Genomic DNA, 26,891 nt, shown 5'->3' with positions numbered 1-26,891 from the left:
TCCTGGCTGTCTGTCACAGCCGGGATCATGCAAAATTACCGGGCGGTCGGGTCCCAGAGACCCGATCAGCCCGGTATCGCCGCAGATCGCAAGGGCTATTTCCCTACATGGCCCCCCTCGGCGTTTGCCCTGGATGCCTGCTGAAGCATTTCAGCAGGCATCCGGTTCCGATCTCTGCCCGGCGAGTGGCAGGGACTGGAAAACGCCATGACGTTGTGGAACGTCATTGGTCCTTTAAGCCCAGGGTGCCATGACGTTCCACAACGTCATTGGTCCTTAAGAGGTTAAAGGGGTACTCCGCCCCTGGCATCTTATCCCCTATCCAAAGGATAGGGGATAAGATGTTAGATCGCCGCGGTCCCGCTACTGGGGACTCCGGGGATCACCGCTGCGGCACCCCGCCATCATTATTGCACAGAGCGAGTTCGCTCTGTGTGTAATGACGGGTGATACAGGGGCCGGAGCAGCGTGACGTCATGGCTCCGCCCCTCATGACATCACGGCCCGTCCCCTTAATGCAAGTCTATGGCAGGGGGCGTGACGACCACCACGCCCCCCTCCCATAGACTTGTATTGACGGGGGCGGGGCGTGATTTCACTAAGGGCAGAGCCGTTACGATGCTCTGGCCCCTGTATTGCCCGTCATTACGCACAGAGCAATCTCGCTCTGCGCAGTAATGATAGCGGGGTGCTGCAGCAGCGATACCCGGGGTCCCTAGCAGCGGGACCCTGGCGATCTGACATCTTATCCCCTATCCTTTGGATAGGGGATAAGATGTCTAGGGGCCGAGTACCCCTTTAACAGATATAATATAAAAGGGGTTGTCTGCTTTGAACAATCACATTTTGTTACAAGGGTTACCTGAAAAGAAGTTGATCAAAAGGTGTCCAATCTCTAGTAACTGAAGTGATAAACAGTAATGTGTAGGTAACAGTAAGGCTGGGTTCACATCCCGTTTTTCCCCATACGGGAGCGCATATGGCTGGGGGGAGCTAAAAACTTGCACTCGTGTATGCCGTATGCCGCCTGTATGTAATTAATTTCAATGAGCTGACCGGGTTAACCGGTCGGCTCATTTTTCCCCGTATGTGTTTTTCTACTGGACCTAAAACAGTGGTTGACTACGGTTTTAGGTCCGGTAGAAAACCGCATATGGGGAAAAATGAGCTGACCGGTTAACCGGTCGGCCCACTGAAATTAATTACATACGGGCGGCATACGGCAGGGATACGGGAGCGCAAGTTTTTAGCTCCCCCCAGCCGTATGCGCTCCCATATGGGGAAAAACGTAATGTGAACACAGCTTATGGCAGCATTCCCACCACGTTTTTGCAATACAGTTTCCGTATCAGGTTTTTGATGAAAAACGGATTCCTCAAAACCTGACTAAACTGTATCAAAATGGGTGTACAAATTTTAATCCATACATGGTTGAAAACCATATACGGTGTGAAAAATGATGTCCAGTTGCATCCGTTTTTTAAGAAGAAAATGTATGTTTTTAAACTGTAGCCCTCCATATGTTGCAAAACTGCAAATCCCAGCATGCCCAAACAGCAAACAGCTGTCTCACCATGCTGGGAGTTGTAGTTGCGTAACCTCCAGCTGTTGCATAACTACATCTCCCAGCATGCCCTTCGGCGATTAGCACATGCTGGGAGTTGTAGTTTTGCAACAGCTGAAGGCACACTGGTTGGAAAATTCTGAGTTAGGTAACAGAACCTAACTGAAGGTTTTCCAACCAGTTTGCCTCCAGCTGTTTCAAAACCACTACTCCCAGCATGTACTGACAGTGCATGCTGGGAGTTGTGGTTTTGAAACAGCTGGAGGTTTGCCCCCCCCCCCCCATGTGAACGTACAGGGTACATTCACACGGGCAGGTTTACAGTAAGTTTCCTGTTTCAAGTTTGGTCTGCAGCCGCAGCTCAAACTCCTAGCCGCAGCTCAAACTCCTAGTGGGAAACTAACTGTAACACGCCAGTGCGAATGTCCCCTAAAAACACTACACTACACTAACACATAATAAAGGGTAAAACACTACATATACACCCCCTTACACTGTCCCCCCAATAAAAATGAAAAACTTATTGTACGGCAGTGTTTCCAAAACGGAGCCTCTAGCTGTTGCAAAACAACAACTCCCAGCATTTCCGGACAGCCACTGACTGTCCAGGCATGCTAGGAGTTAAGTAACAGCTGGAGGCACCCTGTTTGGGAATCACTGGCGTAGAATACCCCTATGTCCACCCCTATGCAATTCCTAATCTAGTCCTCAAATGCGCATGGCGCTCTCTCATTTTGGAGCCCTGTCGTATTTCAAGGAAACAGTTTAGGGTCACATATGGGGTATTTCCGTACTCGGGAGAAATTGCACTACAAATTTTGGGGGGGCTCTTTCTCCTTTTACCCCTTATGAAAAGGAAAAGTTGGGGGTTACACCAGCCTGTTAGTGTAAAAAAAAAAAAATGTTTACACTAACATGCTGGTGTTGCCCCATACTTTTTATTTTCGCAAGCAGTAAAAGGAAAAAAAGCCCCCCAAAATTAGTAACGCAATTTCTCCTGAGTGTGGAAATACCCCATATGTGGGCGTAAAATGATCTGCGGACGCACAACAAGGCTCAGGAGTGAGAGCGCACTATGTACATTTGAGGCCTAAATTGGTGATTTGCACAGGGGTGGCTGATTTTACAGTGGTTCTGACATAAACGCAAAAACATAAATACCCACATGTGACCGCATTTCGGAAACTACACCCCCCACAGAACGTAACAAGTGGTATAGTGAGCCTTAAAACCCCACAGGTGTTTGACATTTTTTCATAAAATTTGGATGGGGAAAAAGCCCCCCCCCCCCAAAATTTGTAACTCCATTTCTTCTGAGTAAGAAAATACTCCATATGTGGATGTAAAGTGCTCGGCGGGCGCACTACAATGCTCAGAAGAGAAGGAGCGCCATTGGATTTTGAAGAGAAAATGTGTCCGGAATTGAAGGCCACTTGAGTTTACAAAGCCCCAATAGCGCCAGAACAATGGACCCCCTCCCCCCACGTGACCCCATTTTGGAAACTACACCCCTCGTGTAATGTAATAAGGGGTGCAGTGAGCATTTACGCCCCACATGTGTCTGACAGATTTTTGGAACAGTGGTCCGTGAAAATGAAAAATTTTATTTTTCATTTGCACAGTCCACTGTTCCAAAGATCTGTCAAACGCCAGTGGGGTGTAAATACTCACTGCACCCCTTATTAAATTCTGTGAGGGGTATAGTTTCCAAAATTGCATCACATGTGGGGGGTCCACTGTTCTGGCACCACAGGGGGCTTTGTAAACGTACATGGCCCTTGACTACCATTCCAAACAAATTCTCTTTCCAAAAGCTCAATTCTGCTGTTCTGGCACCATAGGGGCTTCCTAAATGTGACATGCCCCCCAAAAACCATTTCAGCAAAATTCACTCTCCAAAATCCCATTGTTGCTCCTTCCCTTCTGAGCCCTCTACTGCGTCCGCCGAACACTTGACATAAACATATGAGGTATTTCCTTACTCGAGAGAAATTGGGTTACAAATTTTTGGAGGCTTTTTCTCCTATTACCACTTGTAAAAATTCAAAAACTGGGTCTACAAGAACATGCGAGTGTAAAAAATGAAGATTTTGAATTTTCTCCTGTGAAACACCTAAAGGGTTAATAAACTTACTGAATGTCATTTTGGATACTTTGAGTGGTGCATTTTTTTTATAATTGGGTCATTTGTGGGGTATTTCTGATAGGAAGGCCCTTCAAATCCACTTCAAACCTGAACTGGTCCCTGAAAAAAATCTGATTTTGAAAATTTTGTGAAAAATTGGAAAATTGCTGCTGAACTTTGTGATACAAATATAAAGTAGACATATTGTATTTGTGAATCAATATATAATTTATTTGGAATGTCTATTTTCCTTACAAGCAGAGAGCTTCAAAGTTAGAAAAATGCAAATCTTTCAAATTTTTCATTAAATTTTGGAATTTTTGGAAGTATCGACAAAAATTTACCACTACCATAAAGTAGAATATGTCGCGAAAAAACAATCTCGGAATATAATTTATAAGTAAAAGCATCAAGTGACAGTGGTCAGATTTGCAAAAAATGCTCCCGTCCTTAGGGTCATAATGGGCTCCGTCCCCAAGGAGTTAAAGGGATACTCCGGTGAAAAACTTTTTTTTTTTTTAAATCAACTGGTGCCAGAAAGTGAAACAGATTTGTAAATTATGTCTATTAAAAAAATCTTAATCCTTCCTGTACTTATTAGCTGCTGAATACTACAGTGGAAATTCTTTTCCGTTTGAAACACAGAGCTGTCTGCTGACATCACGAGCACAGTGCTCTCTGCTGACATCTCTGTGCATTTTAGGAACTGCCCAGAACAGCATATGTTTGCTATGGGGATTTCCTTTTACACTAGACACTTCCTAAAATGGACACAGATGTCAGCAGAGAGCACTGTGCTCGTGATGTCAGCAGACAGCTCTGTGTTTCAAACGGAAAATAATTTCCACTGTAGTATTCAGCAGCTAATAAGTACAGGAAGGATTAAGATTTTTTAATAGAAGTCATTTACAAATCTGTTTAACTTTCTGGCACCAGTTGATTTAAAAAAAAAAAAAAGTTTTTCACCGGAGTACCTCTTTAAGGGGTTCATTCACCTACAGTACCATCACAAGTTAAATGATGTATTACACAGTTTCCATTGAAATCAGTGCTGTGTTTAGGTAGTGCATGGACCTGTTTGGTCCTCCACAGCTATCTCCTGCTCTCGTAAATCGATATGGGGCTTAAAGGTGTACTCCAGTGTTTAACCCCTTGGGGACGGAGACCATTATGACCCTAAGGACGGGAGCATTTTTTGCAAATCTGACCACTGTCACTTTAAGCATTAATAACTCTGGAATGCTTTTACTTATAAATTTGATTCCGAGATTGTTTTTTCGTGACATATTCTACTTTATGTTAGTGGTAAATTTTCGGCGATACTTGCATCCTTTCTTGGTGAAAAACTTGAAAATTTCATGAAAAATTTGAAAATGTAGCATTTTTCAAACTTTGAAGCTCTCTGCTTATAAGGAATATGGATATTCCAAATAAATTATATATTGATTCACATATACAATATGTCTACTTTATGTTTGCATCATAATATTGATGAGTTTTTACTTTTGGAAGACATCAGAGGGCTTCAAAGTTCAGCAAAAATTTTCCAATTTTTCGCTAAATTTTCAAAATCGGAATTTTTCAGGGACCAGTTCAGGTTTGATGTGGATTTGAAGGGTCTTCTGGTTAGAAATACCCGATAAATGACGCCATTATAAAAACTGCACCCCTCAAAGTATTCAAAATGACATTCAGTAAGGGTGTTAACCCTTTAGGTGTTTCACAGGAATAGCAGCAAAGTGAAGGAGAAAATTCAAAATCTTCATTTTTTACACTGGCATGTTCTTGTAGACCCCGTTTTTGAATTTTTACAAGGGGTAAAAGGAAAAAAATCCTCTCAAAATTTGTAACCCAATTTCTCTCGAGTAAGAAAATACCTCATATGTGTATGTCAAGTGTTCGGCGGGCGCAGTAGAGGGCTCAGAAGCGAAGGAGCAACAATGGGATTTAGGAGAGTGAGTTTTTCTGAAATGGTTTTTGGGGGGCATGTCGCATTTAGGAAGCCCCTATGGTGCCAGGACAGCAAAAAAAAACACATCGCACACTATTATGGAAACGACACCCCTCAAGGAACGTAACAAGGGGTACAGTGAGCATTTACACCCCACTGGTGTTTGACAGATCTTTGGAACAGTGGGCTGTGCAAACAAAAAAATTTAATTTTTCATTTTCACGTACCACTGTCCCAAAAATCTGTCAGACCCCTGTGTGGCGTAAATGCTCACTGTACCCCTTATTACATTCCGTGAGGGGTGTAGTTTCCAAAATGGGGTCACATGTGGGTATTTATTTTTTTGCGTTTATGTCAGAACCGCTGTAAAATCAGCCACCCCTGTGCAAATCACCAATTTCGGCCTCAAATGTACATGGTGCACTCTCACTCCTGAGCCTTGTTGCGCGCCCGCAGAGCATTTTACGCCTACATATGGGGTATTTCCGTACTCAGGAGAAACTGCGTTACAAATTTTGGGGGTCTTTTTTTCCTTTTACCTCTTGTGAAAATAAAAAGTAAAGGGCAACACCAGCATGTTAGTGTAAAAAATTTTTTTTTTTTACACTAACAGGCTGGTGTAGACCCCAACTTTTCCTTTTCATAAGGGGTAAAAGGAGAAAAAGCCTCCCAAAATTTGTAGTGCAATTTCTCCTAAGTACGGAAATACCCCATATGTGGCCCTAAACTGTTTCCTTGAAATACGACAGGGCTCCAAAGTGAGAGAGCACATGCGCATTTGAGGACTAAATTAGGGATTGCATAGGGGTGGACATAGGGGTATTCTACGCCAGTGATTCCCAAACAGGGTGTCTCCAGCTGTTTCTAAACTCTCAGCATGCCTGGACAATCAGTGGCTGTCCGGAAATGCTGGGAGTTGTAGTTTTGCAACAGCTGGAGGCTCCGTTTTGGAAACACTGCTGTACAATATGTTTTTCATTTTTATTGGGGGGGGGGGGGGGGACAGTGTAAGGGGGTGTTTATGTAGTGTTTTACTCTTTATTATGTGTTAGTGTAGTGTAGTGTTTTTAGGGTACATTCACACTGGCGGGTTACGGTGAGTTTCCCGCTAGGAATTTGCGCTGTGGCGAAAAATTTGCCGCAGCTCATACTTGAAGCAGGAAACTTGCTGTAAGCCCGCCCGTGTGAATGTACCCTGTACGTTCACATGGGGGGGGGGGGGGCGCAAACCTCCAGCTGTTTCAAAACTACAACTCCCAGCATGCACGGTCTGTCAGTACATGCTGGGAGTTGTAGTTTTGCAACAGCTGGAGGCACACAGGTTGGAAAACCTTCAGTTAGGTTCTGTTACCTAACTCAGTATTTTCCAACCAATGAGCCTCCAGCTGTTGCAAAACTACAACTCCCAGCATGCACGGTCTGTCAGTACATGCTGGGAGTTGTAGTTTTGAAACAGCTGGAGGCACACTGGTTGGAAAATACTGAGTTGGGTTCTGTTACCTAACTCAGTATTTTCCAACCAGTGTGCCTCCAGCTGTTGCAAAACTACAATTCTCAGCATGTCTGATCACAGAAGGGCATGCTGGGAGATGTAGTTATGCAACAGCTGGAGGTACGCAACTACAACTCCCAGCATGCCCAGACAGCTGTTTTCTGTGTGGGCATGCTGGAATTTGTAGTTTTGCAAAATCTGGAGTGCTACAATTTAGAGACCACTGAACAGTGATCTCCAAATTGTGGACCTCCAGATGTTGCAAAACTACAACTCCCAGCATGCCCAGACAGCAAACAGCTGTGTGGGCATGCTAGGAGTAGTAGTTTTGCAAGATCTAGAGGGCAGTATAGAGATCACTGTGCAGTGGTCTCTAAACTGCAGACCTCCAGCTGTTGCAAAACTGCAAATTCCAGCATGCCCACACAGCAAACAGCTGTCTGGGCATGCTGGGAGTTGTAGTTTTGCAACATCTGGAGGGCTACAGTCTAGAGACCACTATAGTGGTCTCAGACTGTAGCCCTCTAGATGTTGCTAGGCAACTACTCACCGGCTTCCGTCGCATTCGGGAGCCGTCCTCTCTGCCGCACGCCGCCGCAGATCTCCGTCGCCGGCCACAGATCTCCGTCGCCGACCGCCGATCCCCGTCGCTCCGCTGCCTCCGTAGGGGTAAGTGGACGTCGGCGCCCGGTCCTCTTAATTTTCCCCGTTCTGCCCCGCCTATTGTGGGAGGGCAGGACGGGGAAAACGAAAGTAAACCCCTCCGCCCCTGATCTGCTATTGGTGGTCGCGTCTAGACCACCAATAGCAGAGATAGGAGGGGTGGCAACTCTGCCACCTCACTCCTATCACTTTAGGGGGATCGTGGGTGTCTTAGACACCCGCGATCCCCCTTCTATTCCGGGTCACCGGGTCACCATAGACCCGTAATGACCCGGAATCGGCGCAAATCGCAAGTGTGAATTCACTTGCGATTTGCGCCGATCGCCGACATGGGGGGGTCTAATGACCCCCCTGGGCATTTGCACGGGGTGCCTGCTGATAGATATCAGCAGTCACCCTGGCCCGGTCCCCGCCCGGCGCGCGGCGGGGGCCGAAATTCCCACGGGCGTATGGATACGCCCTTCGTCCTTAAGTACCAGGACGCAAGGGCGTATGCATACGCCCTTCGTCCCCAACAGGTTAAGTGCCAGAGAAACACGAGCATTATATACGTGTATCTCCATCACTTTCATAGAGATGCATGGAGAAGTGTGTTCTTGTTGCACAAGAACATTTGTGCGCCATTCTGAAAATTGTGGGGGGGTCCTAGCAGCCAGACCCTCCCACAATCAGACACTTATCCACAATCCTGTGGGTAAGGGATATGTTGTCAAATGCTGGAGTACCCCTTTAAACAGTAGACCATTCTGTATTCACTTAAAGATCTGTAACATGGTATTTGCAAATGACTTCCTAAACCAGACAACAACTCTAAAAGGTAGTATTTACAATCTGTTAAAGATTTCAGTGACCTTAAAAAGACAAGGAAGCATCTGAACAGATGAAGTTGGCAACTATTAAGGAATAGTTTCCACTTATTTCACTAATTCTACCAATGGCAAACCAAAGTCAGACAGATATACAGAAAGCCAGTCTCCAAGTGCTAAGCTTGTTTCCTAAAAAAAATAATAAATCACCCACTTTGTTTAGAGTGTAATCAATTGCTGGTAAAGGTGACAGCCGCCTGACAAAATACTTCTGGCAGGCTGCCTAATGGACTTGATGGGATTGTATATATTATTGATGGTTTTCTATTGGATTCCAAATTACGTTACCGACAACTTTTCAAAGTAGAAAGCTGTCTGGTAATTATTAAAACGCACTTAAGACAATATGAAGACATTTGATACAAAATGCAGAATTTTGGGTAATTTGTAATTGTAGTGAAATGTTTATGTGTAGAATTTATGAAAGGGTAAAAAGGCTTCAGAAATGAAAGAAGGAAACAAAGGTGACAGCTATAGCAATTTTATGACACTATCATCACTTACCATAGTGAACTCCGCCATTCCTATCATTAGTTACTTTTCAAATACTTTACTCATAGTCAGTGCAATATTTTTCAGTATTTTGGTTTTTTTAAAGATAAAAACTATGGAGCATTATGCTGGTGCATAGTAGGCCATTTTCAGGCATGTGAGGCACTATGGTTGTCTTGATATAGGGATAGGACACTGGTTTAGCATAGAGAGAAGCACTGTTGGTGGCAAATGTAATGGGCATTGTGGCTAGCAAATGTGATTGGGCACTGTAGCTGGCATATATGATGAAGCCCTATGTCTGTAAGTACGATGGGCACTGTAATCAGTGGTTCTCAACCAGGGGTTGAAAAAGATTAAGGAAGTGTGAGATGTACTCAATCTGGTGTGGTGACCGAGAACTTCAGTCTGGGTATAATCTCCTGTATACCCTGATTAAGCAGAAAATTCGTAAAGATAAATGGGGGTGACTGGTTCTCAAGGTCTTGAGTGTGATGGAAATGTGTTATATGGTTTTGTCTGTGAATATGTAATGATGATAGTGGTGTTTATGAATAATTCAAGAGGGTGATGATGGGGGTTTGTATAAACTTGAGGGTATGTATATATATATAATGAAAGAGGGTGATAGGTGTTCCTGTATAAACTGGAGAATCTGTATATAATGATCGGTGTATATGGGAGAGAGGGAAAAGTATGGGGGAGAATAGTATCTTGATAGGTGTTTGTGAATGATTGGAGAGGGGGATGGTAAGTGTTACTGTATAAATTGGAGAATATGCATGTATATAATGAATATTTGTGATGATAGGTGTTTCTGTATAAACTGCAGGATGTGTGTGTATATATTGATCGGTGTATATGGGAGAGAGAAGTATAGGGGAGAAGGAAATGATTGAAGGAGAAGGGGGATGATGAAAGAGAGATAGAGGATGGTGAAAATAAAAGAAAATGCTCTTACTTGGATAGATAAAAGCGTAATTTATTTGTAATTTAATAATATAAAACAGGAAAAAACGCTGGGCCCTAGCGCTTATACTTTCCAATGCATATGAAACAGTTAAAATAATTCATAAATGTAATTCATAACAAGGTCAGTAGATGAAAAGCACTGAATAGTTATACAATGTGCAATAGTAGGTAAATGAACCCGGTGCTGCGACCGCAAGGTATAACAGACCAAGTCAATTGCTCTCGGTACGGCGACCGTAGAGATGTGTGAAATAGTCAAGTAGTCCACGGTGCAGCTACCGTATGCCAGAAAGAAGAAACAAAGTCACAATGTAGCGGTACTGCAACCGTATGCCAGAAAGAAGAAACAAAGTCACAATGTAGCGGTGCTGCGACCGTAGTTGGTAGTACAATTCAATGGGACACAGTGTGTCAATGTTGCGAGGGTGCGTGCTGTCTCTAACAGAGTGAGGGAGCCATGGATTGGCAGTGGGCCAAAAGGAGGAAGCTCCAGCGGTTGCAAGGCTGGGTAGTGGAAAGGGGGAAGAAATATCTTGTGGTACTATGTACCTCTCACCCGGTCACTCCTATGGACTTTGTGATGTCGGTCCTCACTCTGGAAACGAAGCCGCTTGTTTGTGGCTGTCTGCGGTCACTGGTGCTCGGCTTCTCCTCGTGGCGGTGAGCGTGTTGGGCGCGTAATAGAATCCTGGCGCGCTGTGATGATCCTGTGGTTCAGCTGGTGATGATAGTGCTTGCAATGGTGTCTACTGCCTTAAGACTAGACGCTTTTCGGACCCTCTAGGTCCGTCCTCAGTAGTCTGCTTGAACACTGCCAAATTGTGCCTTATATACAGTCCAAGTAAAAGATGGAAGGAAAACATGGTGGAAGATCCAGACCCGGGTCCAAAATGGAATAACAGGAATGGACTCGCAGTCCGGGTGGTGAAAAAAGAGGTAGGTGAATTGGGGAAATAGAGTTTGAAGAGTTAGAGGTTGTAGATGATTAGTATGTGTATATGGCAAGGTGTATTTCATATTTATTACTATTAATCATGTGTTCCAATAACAGCAGCACTCCACATTCTACATATATCCTCTATTATCCAATTTTTTACCTAAACATCTTTTTAATATCTTTTCACTACTTCTCCCACTTGCACCACTTAATTTGATCTTACTCATATTTATTAGATCACCCAGAATATCACCAATTGTTATCCATATCCACTCTTACAGTCAGTTATCTTGCCCATTTTTCTTATATATACCTATGTATCTATTGATTTATATATAATCATACAATTATTCGTTTCCATTCCCACATACACCTGCCAGACCTGTTAATTACACAGCTCTTGTCCCTCCATACACACCATTCATTATATTCTTCTTACTCATGACTATAGATCCATTGATTTATACATAAGTTTACATGGAAAAACAGTTTTCACCTCTACATTTACCCAGCCATACCTGCAAACATTAATTATTCAGCTCTTGTCCCCTCAAACATACCATTCATCATGTAATATATACTTCACCTATTACCTCCACAAGACCTTCCATAAGAACACACCTGGAGATATATATACATTTAGGTCAAATCCACACCTTGCCATATACACATACTAATCATCTACAACCTCTAACTCTTCAAACTCTATTTCCCCAATTCACCTATCTCTTTTTTCACCACCCGGACTGCGAGTCCATTCCTGTTATTCCATTTTGGACCCGGGTCCGGATCTTCCACCATGTTTTCCTTCCATCTTTTACTTGGACTGTATATAAGGCACAATTTGGCAGTGTTCAAGCAGACTACTGAGGACGGACCTAGAGGGTCCGAAACGCGTCTAGTCTTAAGGCAGTAGACACCATTGCAAGCACTATCATCACCAGCTGAACCACAGGATCATCACAGCGCGCCAGGATTCTATTACGCGCCCAACACGCTCACCGCCACGAGGAGAAGCCGAGCACCAGTGACCGCAGACAGCCACAAACAAGCGGCTTCGTTTCCAGAGTGAGGACCGACATCACAAAGTCCATAGGAGTGACCGGGTGAGAGGTACATAGTACCACAAGATATTTCTTCCCCCTTTCCACTACCCAGCCTTGCAACCGCTGGTGCTTCCTCCTTTTGGCCCACTGCCAATCCATGGCTCCCTCACTCTGTTAGAGACAGCACGCACCCTCGCAACATTGACACACTGTGTCCCATTGAATTGTACTACCAACTACGGTCGCAGCACCGCTACATTGTGACTTTGTTTCTTCTTTCTGGCATACGGTCGCAGTACCGCTACATTGTGACTTTGTTTCTTCTTTCTGGCATACGGTCGCAGCACCGTGGACTACTTGACTATTTCACACATCTCTACGGTCGCCGTACCGAGAGCAATTGACTTGGTCTGTTATACCTTGCGGTCGCAGCACCGGGTTCATTTACCTACTATTGCACATTGTATAACTATTTAGTGCTTTTCATCTACTGACCTTGTTATGAATTACATTTATGAATTATTTTAACTGTTTCATATGCATTGGAAAGTATAAGCGCTAGGGCCCAGCGTTTTTTCCTGTTTTATATTATTAAATTACAAATAAATTACGCTTTTATCTATCCAAGTAAGAGCCTTTTCTTTTATTTTCACCATCCTCTATCTCTCTTTCATCATCCCCCTTCTCCTTCAATCATTTCCTTCTCCCCTATACTTCTCTCTCCCATATACACCGATCAATATATACACACACATCCTGCAGTTTATACAGAAACACCTATCATCACAAATATTCATTATATACATGCATATTCTCCAATTTATACAGTAACACTTACCATCCCCCTCTCCAATCATTCACAAACACCTATCAAGATACTTTTCTCCCCCATACTTTTCCCTCTCTCCCATATACACCGATCATTATATACAGATTCTCCAGTTTATACAGGAACACCTATCACCCTCTTTCATTATATATATATATACATACCCTCAAGTTTATACAAACACCCATCATCACCCTCTTGAATTATTCATAAACACCACTATCATCATTACATATTCACAGACAAAACCATATAACACATTTCCATCACACTTAAGACCTTGAGAACCAGTCACCCCCATTTATCTCAACCAGGGGTACTTAGCAGTTCTCCAGGGGTACTTGGAAAAGAAAAAACAGTAATGGCAGCCACAGCCACTGGTTACTGGTCTGGACCACTTTGAAAGAAATGGTAGGCTGATGACATTGCACCGAGGAGCAGAGCAGGAGGACAGCAAAGGGAAAGTGTGGGCATGGGGCTGCTGTGGGCAGTAACTACCATCAGCTTTGTTGCTTTACTGCCCCTGCAGACCGAGGACTTACTTCTATGAGCCATAGCAATAGGTCCCCAGACCAGAGGAGCAGTGGAGCACCAAAGCGGGACAGCATGGTGGCCTACAACTATATATGGGGGCCTACAGCTATATTTGGGGACACAGAGGGGGCCTAACAACTTTATGGGGACACAAAGCGGGTACTATTACTGTGTGTGACAATAAACATGGGGAGTTTGTAAATAGGTGGGTATTGTACTGCAGAAAAGAGCCTAAAATGTTTGTTTGGCTGGTTCTGTGGAGAAGTCTTGCATGGGAGAAATATTAATGGCAGTCAAGGCCAGATAGTAAAGAAAAGTAAATAACTCTGGTTAGAGAAGACATCACCTGTAAATTGAGGGACTTGGGAGATAGGGAGAGGAACAGGGGGCCTGTTATAGAGTTAAGTAAAACATATGAATGTATAATCATTACAAAATGTCTCTAATATGGGGGTACAATTTTTTGCGAATGAACTGTCAAGGGGTACTCCGTTAAAAAGGTTGAGAACCACTGCTGTAGATGATAATGTGATAGGGCGCTGTGGCAGGAATATAATAAGGTATTCTTGTTTTCATATATTACTTTGTATGTACTATTTTAAATTAATATTTTCCATATATATTTTTATCCTCTATTCTCTAATTATTGGTGAGTCTTATGGTTTGACCCACTGTTTTGTCTAACTGATATGGTAACTGGTTGACTTCTTTTAACAAAGATTAAGACCTGAGATTACTATCTGCATGCTGTACTGTGTGGAGACATCATCAGTAGTGACCTAATGTAGGCTTTATTCCGATGTGAGTATTATGGCTCTGTGTGTATATTTAGATTACTTAGGGGGACCATAGAAAGTAATTCACATATACAATATATATTTGCATTATTTTTAGAGGAATACTTACAGTTCCTGGAAAAATCTTTAAGAAGGCTTTTCTATCATGCACTGTGTGTCTTTGGGCCCTTTCAGTCACAACTGTGACAGCTACATCTGTTTTTCTGTGTATGCTTTAATAATAAATCTGTAGGGTCTTGAGAAAAACTTGTGAGCATGCCCTGATTTTTGGGTTTAAAAATGCAATTTGTGGGGTTGTTCAGGTTTCTTCTTTTAAATTGTAGCAATCTGTACTGCAAAATTGTGAAAAAGCTAACACTAAACTGTTGAGATATGAACAGTAAATCTGTGCCTAAGCCCACTTTGCACAGTGAAAAACCCCAAAAATGTGTCTGTAGTTTTCATTAATAAATCTATTGGAGGCTAAAAAAAGAAAAAACATGGGCACGCCCACAATATTGGGTTAGAAATCCTATTTGTGGGCTTAGTCGGGTTTATTCTTGTAAAGTGCTTCAATGTGCCAAAATTGTGTCGCAAAAGGCAACACTGAAATGTCAGAATGGGAGTCTTCTAAATAAGATAATTTAAATGTAACAGAAAAAAAGAAACATAAAACTCTTTATTTGCATTAAAATGTAAAAATGACAGAGCACACAAAGCCAATCAAGGTAAATTTCTTAGTCAAAGTGGAAGCTGAACGTCTCATTTAGGAAAACTATGTTACCATCATAAAGAAAAGTGAAAAAAATTACAATAAAAGAAAAAGAAAGTAACATTGAGTCACTTCTAAATGCAGCACAATGCTACAGTAATTAAGAGGTAATAAATACATTTAAAAAGACTGAACAAAATGTTTTTTCTCTACATCCAGATGACACATCAATTATTCAGATTTCATGCTAGCCTTTGCTTACACTTGTTTTTTTTAGGCACATTGGAAGTAGTGTATATACCGAAGTAATTCACTGATGTTCACCTCTGACCTATGCCAGACTTGCCATTGACTCTCCTTGTAAAAAACATATACCGCACTACACTTTGTTTTTACTGGGTTTCATTGCACAGACCACAATTTTCTACAGTGAACAAAGGGTATGCTGAGGCATATCGGGAGAACTTTTGGAATAGAACAGGTGCACGAGGGAAAAAGAGGAAGACTAAACTGTGAGCTTTCCCGACACACCAAAAATGTTTGCATAAAATGAGATGTAAAATAAGTATAAAAATAAGCATAAAATGTTAAGTTCTAAGAGTGAAATTTCTTTCCTCAAAAAAACCTCTGTCTATCCGAAGTGTCATGTCAGATTGAAAACCCTATTTATATAGTACCACCAAACAGTATTCTGCTCTGCTGTACGCAGCTTACTGAATGATCAATATTGGAGTTAGGGAAGAACAACAAGTAGTGCCTGTCTCTTTCCATAGTTAAATCTAGGGCCCTAGTACTAAAACCAACAGTCAGGGGCAGACATACTATTGGTACAGCCTATGCAACAGCTTCCTACTGTATATTAGATTATATGTAAAGGCCTACACCAAAACATTTTATAGCTCACACGTTCATGCAATTTTTGTCAGAGGAACACAATGGGGCTGAATTACTTTGACTATGTTCACATGCCAGAATTTCGGCATGGAATTCTGCATAAATTTATAGCCAATACACTTTACTGGGACTCTGCTGTCCCATTCACACAGCAGAATTTCCGCTGCAGGAAATCCAGTGAAGTGAATTGTTAATTGTTGCAAAATTTTTGCTCTAGGTACATTAAATTCTTAAAATAGGGGGGGGGGGGGGGGGAGGCTCTAAAATACATTTTCCTCTCTTTATGAACAGCAGCCCCAGGATGGTATCCCTCAGAGCAATGGAATTCTGCTAACCAGTTAAGTTATGCAGCTCTGCAGTCCTGTTTGCACAGATGAGCCATCACTCCCATTTGCAAAAAGGCTTCCTTTCTCAATGTGGTAATTATAGGTTTTTGTTGCAGTTCCTTATAACAGAATCTTATTTTTCTTTTTAACATAAAGATACCATTGCACCATGGGATGTCATAGGTTTCTAATTACTCACAAAGAACTGTACAGTCTGCACTTATGTTATTTCCATCTACCTATAATGCTCATTATAAAGAAAACCTAGACCATCTTAGACTATCAAGTTCATTAGAATTTACATTTAACAACCTATCCCTAGATAGGTCACCACTCGTCTATTTGTACTTGTCCTTTTGGAAGGAGACTTCACAAAATGCCCTTAGAAATCCCTTTAACAAACCCTCTTATGTTGAACATATAGTACAATCTGCAGGGGAGCTTGTTATAGAGTAAGAGGAGTTGAGCAGAATGAGAAAATATTGTAGTTTAGAGAGAAAAAGTTCAGTATAATTTATGTAAATCTCTGTCCACTGTGGGAATTTGGATCAAGTCTCAATGAGCAGAGGCGGCTCTACCATTAGGCAGGTTAGGCGGCCGCTTAATGCCTCGCACTTGTGGCGGCCACGCAGCTGTCTAACTTGCCTCCTCTGTCAACGGCAGTCCACAAATAAATATTATATTTGTTAGTTTCCTGCCCCGCCAGACTTGAAAACTGTCATCTTTCCAATGGGGAGGGGGAAGGGCACATTGGGCCATTAAGAAAAGACCCATATAATGAGAAGAAGACAAGCACTGCACCTTCCTCTCCTTTGGACCACCACAGTAATGGAACACTGACTGGTGGAGCCACGGGAAATAAAGATCTTCTACGTGCAGCTCCACTCTCTGCACAGACAGTGCCTGTACACTACCGCTGAGAAAGAGCCTTCTTGATGAAGACCTGCTGCCAAACTGTAAGATCTGTCTATACATAGAACAGTATATATAGTGATAGGTGACTAGACCTCCCCACTATATATCACTCTATACTGTATATAAAGAGAGATGTCAAACTTCTGTACACTGTATATAATAGTATTTGACCTCCATGTTACACTGAATAATAGCGTACAGGAGGGGGTGACACATTACTACTATAGGTAGTGTATTAGAGTGATTACATATCACAATATACAGTGATATGTTACCCCCTACCCATACATTGTATGTAAAATAGTTATATTCTGCATATTATAATCACTTGTTCACTACATATAGGAGTAATGTGTTACCTAATTGTACACTGTATATAGTAATATGTAAACCCCCTCTATACTGTATTATATACTGTATGAGGAGCTCACATACTATTATTTCCAATGTAAAGGAGTGCCATAATTCACTATGTACAGTATAGAGTAGTATGTGGCTCAGAAAAGCTTCAGATGGTGACCAAAGTACCCAAGATTTCTTAAATGGTCTCAAGAATTTAACATTTTGTCACCACTTACAGATAGCCAACCTGTACTTTTCTGGAGACGGGTTAAAGGGTTTATCCAGGAAAAAAACTTTTTTTTATATATGAACTGGCTCCAGAAAGTTAAACAGATTTGTAAATTACTTCTATTAAAACATCTTAATCCTTTCAGTACTTATGAGCTTCTGAAGTTAAGGTTGTTCTTTTCTGTCTAAGTGCTCTCTGATGACACCTGTCTCGGGAACCGCCCAGTTTAGAAGAGGTTTGCTATGGGGATTTGCTTCTAAACTGGGCAGTTTCCGAGACACGTGTCATCAGAGAGCACTTAGACAGAAAAGAACAACCTTAACTTCAGAAGCTCATAAGTACTGAAAGGATTAAGATTTTTATAGAAATAATTTACAAATCTGTTTAACTTTCTGGAGCCAGTTGATATATAAAAAAAAGTTTTTTCCTGGATAGCTGTAAGGGTGGCTAGCTGTAAGTGGTGACAAAATGTTAAATTCTTGACACCATTTAAGAAATCTTGGGTACATTGGTCACCATCTGAAGCTTTTCTGAGCCACATACTACTCTATAATGTACACAGTGAATTATGACACTCCTTTACATATCCCCTTTAAAAGGGGTACTCTGCTGGAAAAAAACATTTTTAAATCAACTGGTGCCAGAAAGTTAAACAGATTTGTAAATTACTTCTATTAAAAAATTGTAATCCTTCCAGTACTTATCAGCTGCTGTATGATCCAAAGGAAGTTATTTTCTTTTTGAATTTCCTTTCTGTTGGACCACAGTGCTCTCTGCTGACACCTCTGTCCACTTTAGGAACTGTCCAGAGTGGAATAGGTTTTCTATGGGGATTTGCTCCTACACTGGACAGTTCCTAAAATGGACAAAAATGTCAGCAGAGAGCACTATGGTCAGGCAGAAAGGAAATTCAAAAAGAAAAGAACTTCCTGTGGATCATATAGCAGCTAATAAGTACAGGAAAAATTAAAAATTTTTAATAGAAGTAATTTATAAATCTAATATAGGAAAAAATATATATAAAATATATAAAAAACAGTCCTCTAAAGCACTAGGGGTATGGATAAAGAAGAAAATGAGTGAATAGAATGTGGATCCAATTGTTTTAGTGAAAATAAAATTGTGTTTATTATGTAGAACAATATAATATACAGCCAATCACCTAGCAGGGCCCTGGCAGGTGAAAGGCAATAAAATGTTAAAATGTTAATAAAAAATATTAATAAAAAATATAGCACAAAAATACAAAAGATAAATTAATATCCGCTGCAAAGATAAAAAGTCTCTTTTCAATGATCACAAGTCTCCTTGAGAAGAAATAGAATCCATCAATGCTGTATGCTAAATATCACAAATATAGCGTGGATGCCGGGAGTGTCACAAGTATCATATAGTCTTGCAGAGACTCAATAGTATGACTTATCAGGGGTAAATCAATTATAAGTCCTGCAACAGTGTTGTGGTCTTGGATACAGTAGCAAGTAAGCTGAATCAGTAAGTATAATTGTAGCGAATGTATCGCGGTGCACAGCACCACTCACCCTCCTCAACGGCCGCGATGGATGCAGTGCCTCTCTGTATTCCGGTCGGGGTGAGTGGCTCTCCGGGGGCTCCGAATGTCCTGGGCTGGCACGGAGAGGCGTCCGGCCTAACGGAGTAGTGTCCAGAAGTGGTGTCCAGGAGCTCTGCCGTCCGGGGCTGCGAGTGAATAACCGACAACAGGTGCGTGTCCCAATGATGCTCTAGCAGAGCGCGCGTAATGGTGGTCCCGATACCGCAGGCATCCAGCAGTTGCAAGTTGGTAATTGAGCGGTTAGGTTCTTTTAAAGTGATATACACTTAATGTCTTTGTGCTTTAGACAAGGTCAGACGCGTTTCAAAGCCCCGGGCTTTTTCTTCACTGACTCTCTATATCATAAGTGAGCTACACATTATTATCTTTAATTTATAAATCTGTTTAACTTTCTGGCACCAGTTGATTTAAAAAAAAGTTTTCCCATGGAGTGCCCCTTTAAGTCTTGAGGACACATAACATTTTCAGTTTTGCATTTTTTATTCTTTACTCTTTTAATTTTTCATCATATGAGGGCTTGTTTTTGACTAATTTAACTTTTTAATGACACCTTTCATTTTACTATAATGTATGGCGAAACAGAAAAAAAAATATTTGTAAAGTTGTTTTTACATCGTTTATTGAGCAGTAATATTGACATGTTATCTGTAACCTTTAGATTGGTATGATTCCATAAATACTAAATTTGTATAGTTTCTTAAAGGGAGACTGACTAGTGAGGTTAGTATTGCTAAAAGAGCAATGGGAATGCCCTCCATTGCTATTTTCTGTCTTCTTTTGGTTCATTCTAGCAGTCGCTATATCTCCCTAGGACAACAACCCACACATGTAAAGGGTCAAAATGTTGATATTGTACTATAACTTTGCAGGAATACATTCTAAATCATGTAGTGAAGTAGTGCATGCTGGACGTATTCCGTTCAGACATTTGGAAGTCTGCTGGGATTGCGTCCGTCTGGTCAGCTTGTGAATCTAACATGGCTAAATTAAAGGGGTATTCCAGGCAAAAACATCTCATCCCCTATCAAAAGGATAGGGGATAACATGTTTGATCGCAGGGGGCCCGCTGCTGGGACCCCCCACAATCTCCCTGTAACAGCCCACATTCTATGCGTTGCTGCGTCTAAAGTTTCGGAAACCTCCGGGCTTCCGAGACGGGGACGTGATGTCACGCCACCCCCCTCCATTCATTACTATGGGAGGGGGCGTAACGGACGCAACGCCCCCTCCCATAGACATGAATGGAGGGGGCGTGATGTCACGTCAATGTCTCGGAAGCACGGAGGTTTCCGAAACTTCAGACGCAGCTGCGCATAGAATGCGGGCTGCTGCAGGGAGATCGCAGGGGGTCCCAGCAGCGGGACCCCTGCGATCTCCCTGAAGTTTCGGAAACCTCCAGGCTTCCGAGATGGGGACGTGACGCCACACCCCCTCCATTCATGTCTATGGGAGGGGGCGTTGCGGCCGTTACGCCCCTTCCCATAGAAATGAATGGAGGGGGCGTGGCGTGATGTCACATCCCCGTCTCGGAAGCCCAGAGGTTTCCGAAACTTCAGACGCAGCTACGCATAGAATGCGGGCTGCTGCAGGGAGATTGTGGGGGGTCCCAGCAGCGGGCCCCTCCGTGATCAGACATCTTGTCCCCTTTCCTTTCCATAGGGGATAAGATGTTTTTGCCCAGAATACCCCTTTATGTGGTGCGGTCTCATTTGAACTCTTTTTATTGAATCTCCCTAGGACATATCAAAAAATCTCCCTATTACATTTTAACCACTTTTATTTTTTTTATTTTTTTTTTTGAAAACTCAGTGACCTTTTAAGTCAATAAACTATAAATTACAACATTTTCCCACAGAGCCAAACATGACTCTGCCCATCTGCTTTATATCTCACTGTCTACAACATGAAACTTTTTCTTGCACATATTTTATTGAAAAACATAGCACTAGATAGATGTCATAAACAGGCATATAAAAGGCATACATTCAAATACCAAAACATTACTAGATTATAATGTGAATTCACAGCAAAAGCTATGTGTTATATCAGGATATTGCTGTCGATTTTTGCTGCAGACACTATGTTAGGGTACATTCACACATGCTTGCTGCAGATTTTGCACACAAAAATCTGCAGGTAATCTCATAGTATATAGGTAGCAAGTTTTTATGCTCATGAGCGACATCCACAGCATGTAAGGAACGTATGAACATACCCTTAAAGCATATCTATTTCCTCATAGGAATATTTATTTCTAAACTAAGCTGTAAGGAACAGATATCAATTTCCATTTAAAAATAAAGCAAACCATCTAGAAGAATGATATCCGATTACTCTTTGCAGTTTATACATCAATAAGAAAACAAACATATGCTCTACCAACCAAATATTTACAGGATAAGAAGAAAGCAAAGTACACTGCTCAAAAAAATAAAGGGAACACTAAGATAACACATCCTAGATCTGAATGAATGAACTAATCATATGAAATACTTTCGTCTTTACATAGTTGAATGTGCTGACAACAAAATCCCACAAAAATTATCAATGGAAATGAAATTTATCAACCCATGGAGCTCTGGATATGGAGTCACACTCAAAATCAAAGTGGAAAACCCCACTACAGGCTGATCCAACTTTGATGTAATGTCCTTAAAACAAGTCAAAATGAGGCTCAATAGTGTGTGTGGCCTCCACATGCCTGTATGACCTCCCTACAATGTCTGGGCATGCTCCTGATGAGGTGGCGGATGGTCTCCTGAGGGATGTCCTCCCTGACCTGGACTAAAGCATCCGCCAACTCCTGGACAGTCTGTGGTGCAACGTGGCATTGGTGGATGGAGCGAGACATGATGTCCCAGATGTGCTCAATCGGATTCAGGTCTGGGGAATGGGCGGGCCAGTCTATAGCATTAATGCCTTCTTCTTGCAGGAACTGTTGACATACTCCAGCCACATAAGGTCTAGCATTGTCTTGCATTAGGAGGAACCCAGGGCCAATTTCACCAGCATATGGTCTCACATGGGGTCTGAGGATCTCATCTCGGTACCTAATGGCAGTCAGGCTGCCTCTAGCAAGCACATGGAGGGCTGGTCGGCCCCCCCAAAGAAATGCCACCCCACACCATTACTGACCCACCTCCAAACCGGTCATGCTGGAGGATGTTGCAGGCAGCCGAACGTTCTCCGCGGCGTCTCTAGACTCTGTCACATCTGTCACATGTGCTCAGTGTGAACTTGCTTTCATCTGTGAAGAGCACAGGGTGCCAGTGGCGAATTTGCCAATCTTGGTGTTCTCTGGCAAATGCCAAAGTCCTGCACAGTGTTTGGCTGTAAGCACAACCCCCACCTGTGGACGTCGGGCCCTCATACCACCCTCATGGAGTCGGTTTCTGACGGTTTAAGTGGGCACATGCACATTTGTGTCCTGCTGGAGGTCATTTTGCAGGGCTCTGGCAGTGCTCCTCCTGCTCCTCTTTGCACAAAGGCGGAGGTAGTGGTCCTGCTGCTGGGTTGTTTCCCTTCTACGGACTCCTCCATGTCTCCTGATGTACTGGCCTGTCTCCTGGTAGCGCCTTCATGCTCTGGACACAATGCTGACAGATATAGCAAACCTTCTTGCCACAGCTCGCATTAATGTGCCATCCTGGATAAGCTGCAGTACCTGAGCCACTTGTGTGGGTTGTAGACTCCGTCTCATGCTACCACTAGAGTGAAAGCACCGCCAGCATTCAAAAGTGACCAAAACATCAGCCAGGAAGCATAGGAATTGAGAAGTGGTCTGTGGTCACCACCTGCAGAACCACTTGTTTATTGGGGGTGTCTAATTGCCTATAATTTCCACCTGTTGTCTGTTCCATTTGCACAACAGCATGTGATATTGATTGTCAATCAGTGTTGCTTTTTGAGTGAACAGGTTGATTTCACAGAAGTGTGATTGACTTGGAGTTATATTGTGAGTTACAAAGTGTTCCCACTGTATATATGTATATATATATATATATATATATATATATATATATTTTTTATTTTTTTTTTATTTTTTTTTTTTTATTGCAATAGAAAGTTTCTCCTTTGTCTAGTCGAACCATACAAGACATTAAAATGAAGCCTTCAACTTCAAGGCGTCATGATATTTAAAATGGTCTAAATAATTCATGATTGGAAATGAAGACTTTAATTTTACCTCTTCTAATGAAGTGGAGAAAATGAAAGATGAACATAATAAAAAGGGAATGAAATACCCTTTGTACAGTGGCTGCAATATAATATATGTAGAGAGTGTAATGACCTAAATGCTAATTTATCTATGAGTAGCCATTTCTATAATTTTAGAAACATTTTCATAATGTTTAGTTGGAAAGGGTAAGAATCCCGATGTAATATGCAATGTTTTTCGAAGTACATACAGCAGACTAGATGGACTACTAATTGTTCACTCCAACATCCAAGGAAAGAGATGTCCTGCTATGTTATTGTCCATCACGTGAAAGGTGTAAGAGGCAGGTTTAACGCTTCTTCCACCTTACCATTTTCTTGAGTTTTCCATTTGCATTTGTTGTTGTCCCAGTTGATGTACCCCCATTGGCCCTGATTTACTAAGAGTGGAGTGTAGGCTTCTTTGTGGGTTTTAATTTTGCACTTTTCCCTACATTTGGCTTTTATTACACATGCTCTGATCTGTAGTGCTTTCCTCAGCCCAAATCCACCACATTTTCTGTGGAAACCTTAGTAAATATGTTGTGTTTATGTGAAAATGTCGGGAACACGCCCCTTTTTGGTGAACACGCCTCCTTTTCCCGATGATCATGCCCCTTTTTGGGGTTTTCTGAGTAAAATGGAGAGTTTATTGGGTTTTTTTCAATTCTGGCGCAGACAGAATTTCTGGTGCACAACCCCACGAAAAAAATGTCAGGTTTACAATAGTAAATCAGGGCCATTGTTGCCTGTAGTGACCACAAGGGCTCGCAGAGTTGCAGAGCTATGGCAGCGATTGAGCAGAGAACCAACAGTCACTCTGGCGATACCCGATGAGTGGAACTACAGATGGAGATTGAGGTCTCCTCAGGAGGGACCACTCAGGAAAGTTGTGTAATTCTAAAGAATCTCTCTTACAGACTTGTAGCCCAACAACCAATCACAGCTTATTTTTGAGAAACGAAAGCTGAGCTGTGACTGGTTGTAGAGGCGTGGTCGACAGTCTGGGTCATGCACTAGAGAATCAGCAAGGTACAAGAAGGATCAGACAGAGGGAGAGTCAAATCAAGTAACAGGCTAGGTCAGGAACACAGAAACTCAGTAGTTTCTACTGCAAAGTTTTCTGTCTGCAATGTTGCTGAGGTACCAGAGGATGGATGGAGCAGGATTATATAGGTGGTGCCTGGCAGAGATTGGAGGAGGGCAGAAATCGGGGATGTGTACTAACCATTTAAGTAACAGTACTTGTAAGACGCATGCCCCCTACGGAGTGCGCCAAAAATTGTCGCCACCTGCAGCAGTGCAAAGGAGGAATTCCAGAGCCAGCAGCCAGGCGGAAGAACCGAGCATGTGGCTTGGCCAAGGTAAGCAGCGGGATGTCAACAGTTCAATTATACTGTCTTGCTTTGCTTTTATGTTGAGTTTTTCTGAAATACTATTATTTCTTCCAAATTGAAGCTATCCTCTATAAAACAGTAGGAAACTGAATGAACTGTAATGAATAATTAAGCCTCCCTTCACTGTGATATTCAGCTCTGCCTAATAGAGGGCTTTCAAGCAGGGAAGGTCCCATCATGGTTTTCATATTCTATAATAGAGCCTTTACCCTGTAGATCACATGGTTACCTACAGAGATACAAGTCTGAACATACCTTCCTTCTTTAACTGCAATCAGTTTCTCTGCCTACCACAGAGACGCATACAGATATTGCTGGACAGGATCCAGGATTTGACCCAATTCACAGCAGACACTCAAAATACAGTGAAAGAGTATGCAGGAGAAGTGGGAGGAGGAAGCATCAGTGTTAGCAGGGAAATAACTGCAGGAGCTCTTCCCAGCACAGCAATTATATAGGCAAAGAGACGATTACAGCGAAAACAAGTCTTCTGCTTTCCTCTGCCTCAATGCATATGCAGCTGCATATATTTGTTAGGTGAACCATAAATGTGGCATTCACTGACTTAAAATGATGAAGTGTTCCTACTATTTAGAAATACACCCTATTTTGTCCCTCCTCTACTTTCACATGTCCTAATTGTAGTCCGCTGCCTTATTTTCTCCCTGCACCGATATGGTCCTCAGTGTCACCAGCCTGAGCAATTGGGTAATGAATGTGTATTAATATGCAGGCATATGTAAAAAAGTGAAATGCGGCTATAAATACTGCCTTGATAATACCACGGATCTTTCCATTTCAACAGTGCAGACTTATGTCTGAAGAACACTTGATCTGCATACGGTACTTTGTTTGCAGACCATTAGTGATAAAGAAATGCAAACTATCAGAAACATTTACCATACTGTGAGATGAAAGCATGTGGCGAGTCAAGGACATACTCAAGTCATTTCCATTATTTGAAATGTGTTTATGGAGCCATTCTCCCCACTTGCACACATTGTACTAAAGTATCTGCTGTATGTATAGTCCAAAGAAAAAAGAAATGAGTGTTGTACCTCAAAGAGAGACGTGATGTTTTCTTATCCATGCTGTGTTCTGTTACATCAAGAACTTTTCTAGGCACCTGTTTCTGAAAAGGTTTCCGAGGCGTAGGGATGTAGGGCACCACAGGGGGTAGGAACTGCTGTGAAAGTGCACTTGCAAGTCTGCATCCCACATGCTGAAAAAAGGCCAGGCTCTCAGTGGCTGACAGAGTCTTAGCAGTTGCACTAATAAAGGGATTTGTAGGACCATTTACCTCAGCCTTTTGAAAGGAGAAAACCAAGAAAAACATTAAAAGACACATTAGTCTATATATAAGACTGATACTTTGAAACAACAGGGAAAGAGCATTACATAAAATGGATATGGGCAGCCAAACATTAAGGATATATACTTGTAGGAATGCTTTATTAACAAAAACAAGCTACTTTCTATACACACAGCATACAATCCTCAGGTGCAGCTCCTAATGTCTTGAGCACAATATAAATGTATGGTCTGCAGCTCATAGCTTCTACATTATAAAGTCCCCTTAATCTTGCTGTTTTGGGTATTTAAAGGGGTTATCCAGGAAAAAACTTTTTTTTTTATATATATATCAACTGGCTCCAGAAAGTTAAACAGATTTGTAAATTACTTCTATTAAAAAATCTTAATCCTTTAAGTACTTATGAGCTTCTGAAGTTAAGGTTGTTCTTTTCTGTCTAAATCCTCTCTGATGACACCTGTCTCAGGAAACGCCCAGTTTAGAAGCAAATCCCCATAGCAAACCTCTTCTAAACTGGGCGGTTCCCGAGACACGTGTCATCAGAGAGCACTTAAGACAGAAAAGAACAACCTTAACTTCAGAAGCTCATAAGTACTGAAAGGATTAAGATTTTTTTAATAGAAGTAATTTACAAATCTAAAAAAGCTGAGTTGGAGGTACTCAATCTGCTTAGTATGTATTGTCCGAGATCTCTATCCTGGTGGAATCCTCAGACCACCTTGAAATTAAAGGAAAAGTAGTGATGGT

The 26,891-nt window shown here is 42.0% G+C and overlaps 1 protein-coding gene across 8 annotated transcripts in view; it reads right to left on the bottom strand.

Annotated features, from left to right (window-relative positions):
* TMEM232 (transmembrane protein 232) overlaps positions 1–26,891 on the bottom strand; it is a 244,565-nt gene that overhangs the window by 66,592 nt on the left and 151,082 nt on the right. For all 8 annotated transcript variants that reach the window (XR_008847464.1, XM_056537479.1, XM_056537476.1 and 5 more), the window contains exon 12: positions 25,891–26,138. Coding sequence is in view for 7 of the 8 variants with exons in the window: in XM_056537479.1 (XP_056393454.1) it covers positions 25,891–26,138 (248 nt within the window). In the remaining variant the exon portion in view is untranslated. The remainder of the gene's footprint in view (positions 1–25,890; positions 26,139–26,891) is intronic.

This window comes from Hyla sarda, chromosome 1 (assembly GCF_029499605.1).
Source record: "Hyla sarda isolate aHylSar1 chromosome 1, aHylSar1.hap1, whole genome shotgun sequence".
NCBI lineage: Eukaryota > Metazoa > Chordata > Amphibia > Anura > Hylidae > Hyla > Hyla sarda.
This window is presented reverse-complemented; position numbering and strand designations above follow the sequence as displayed.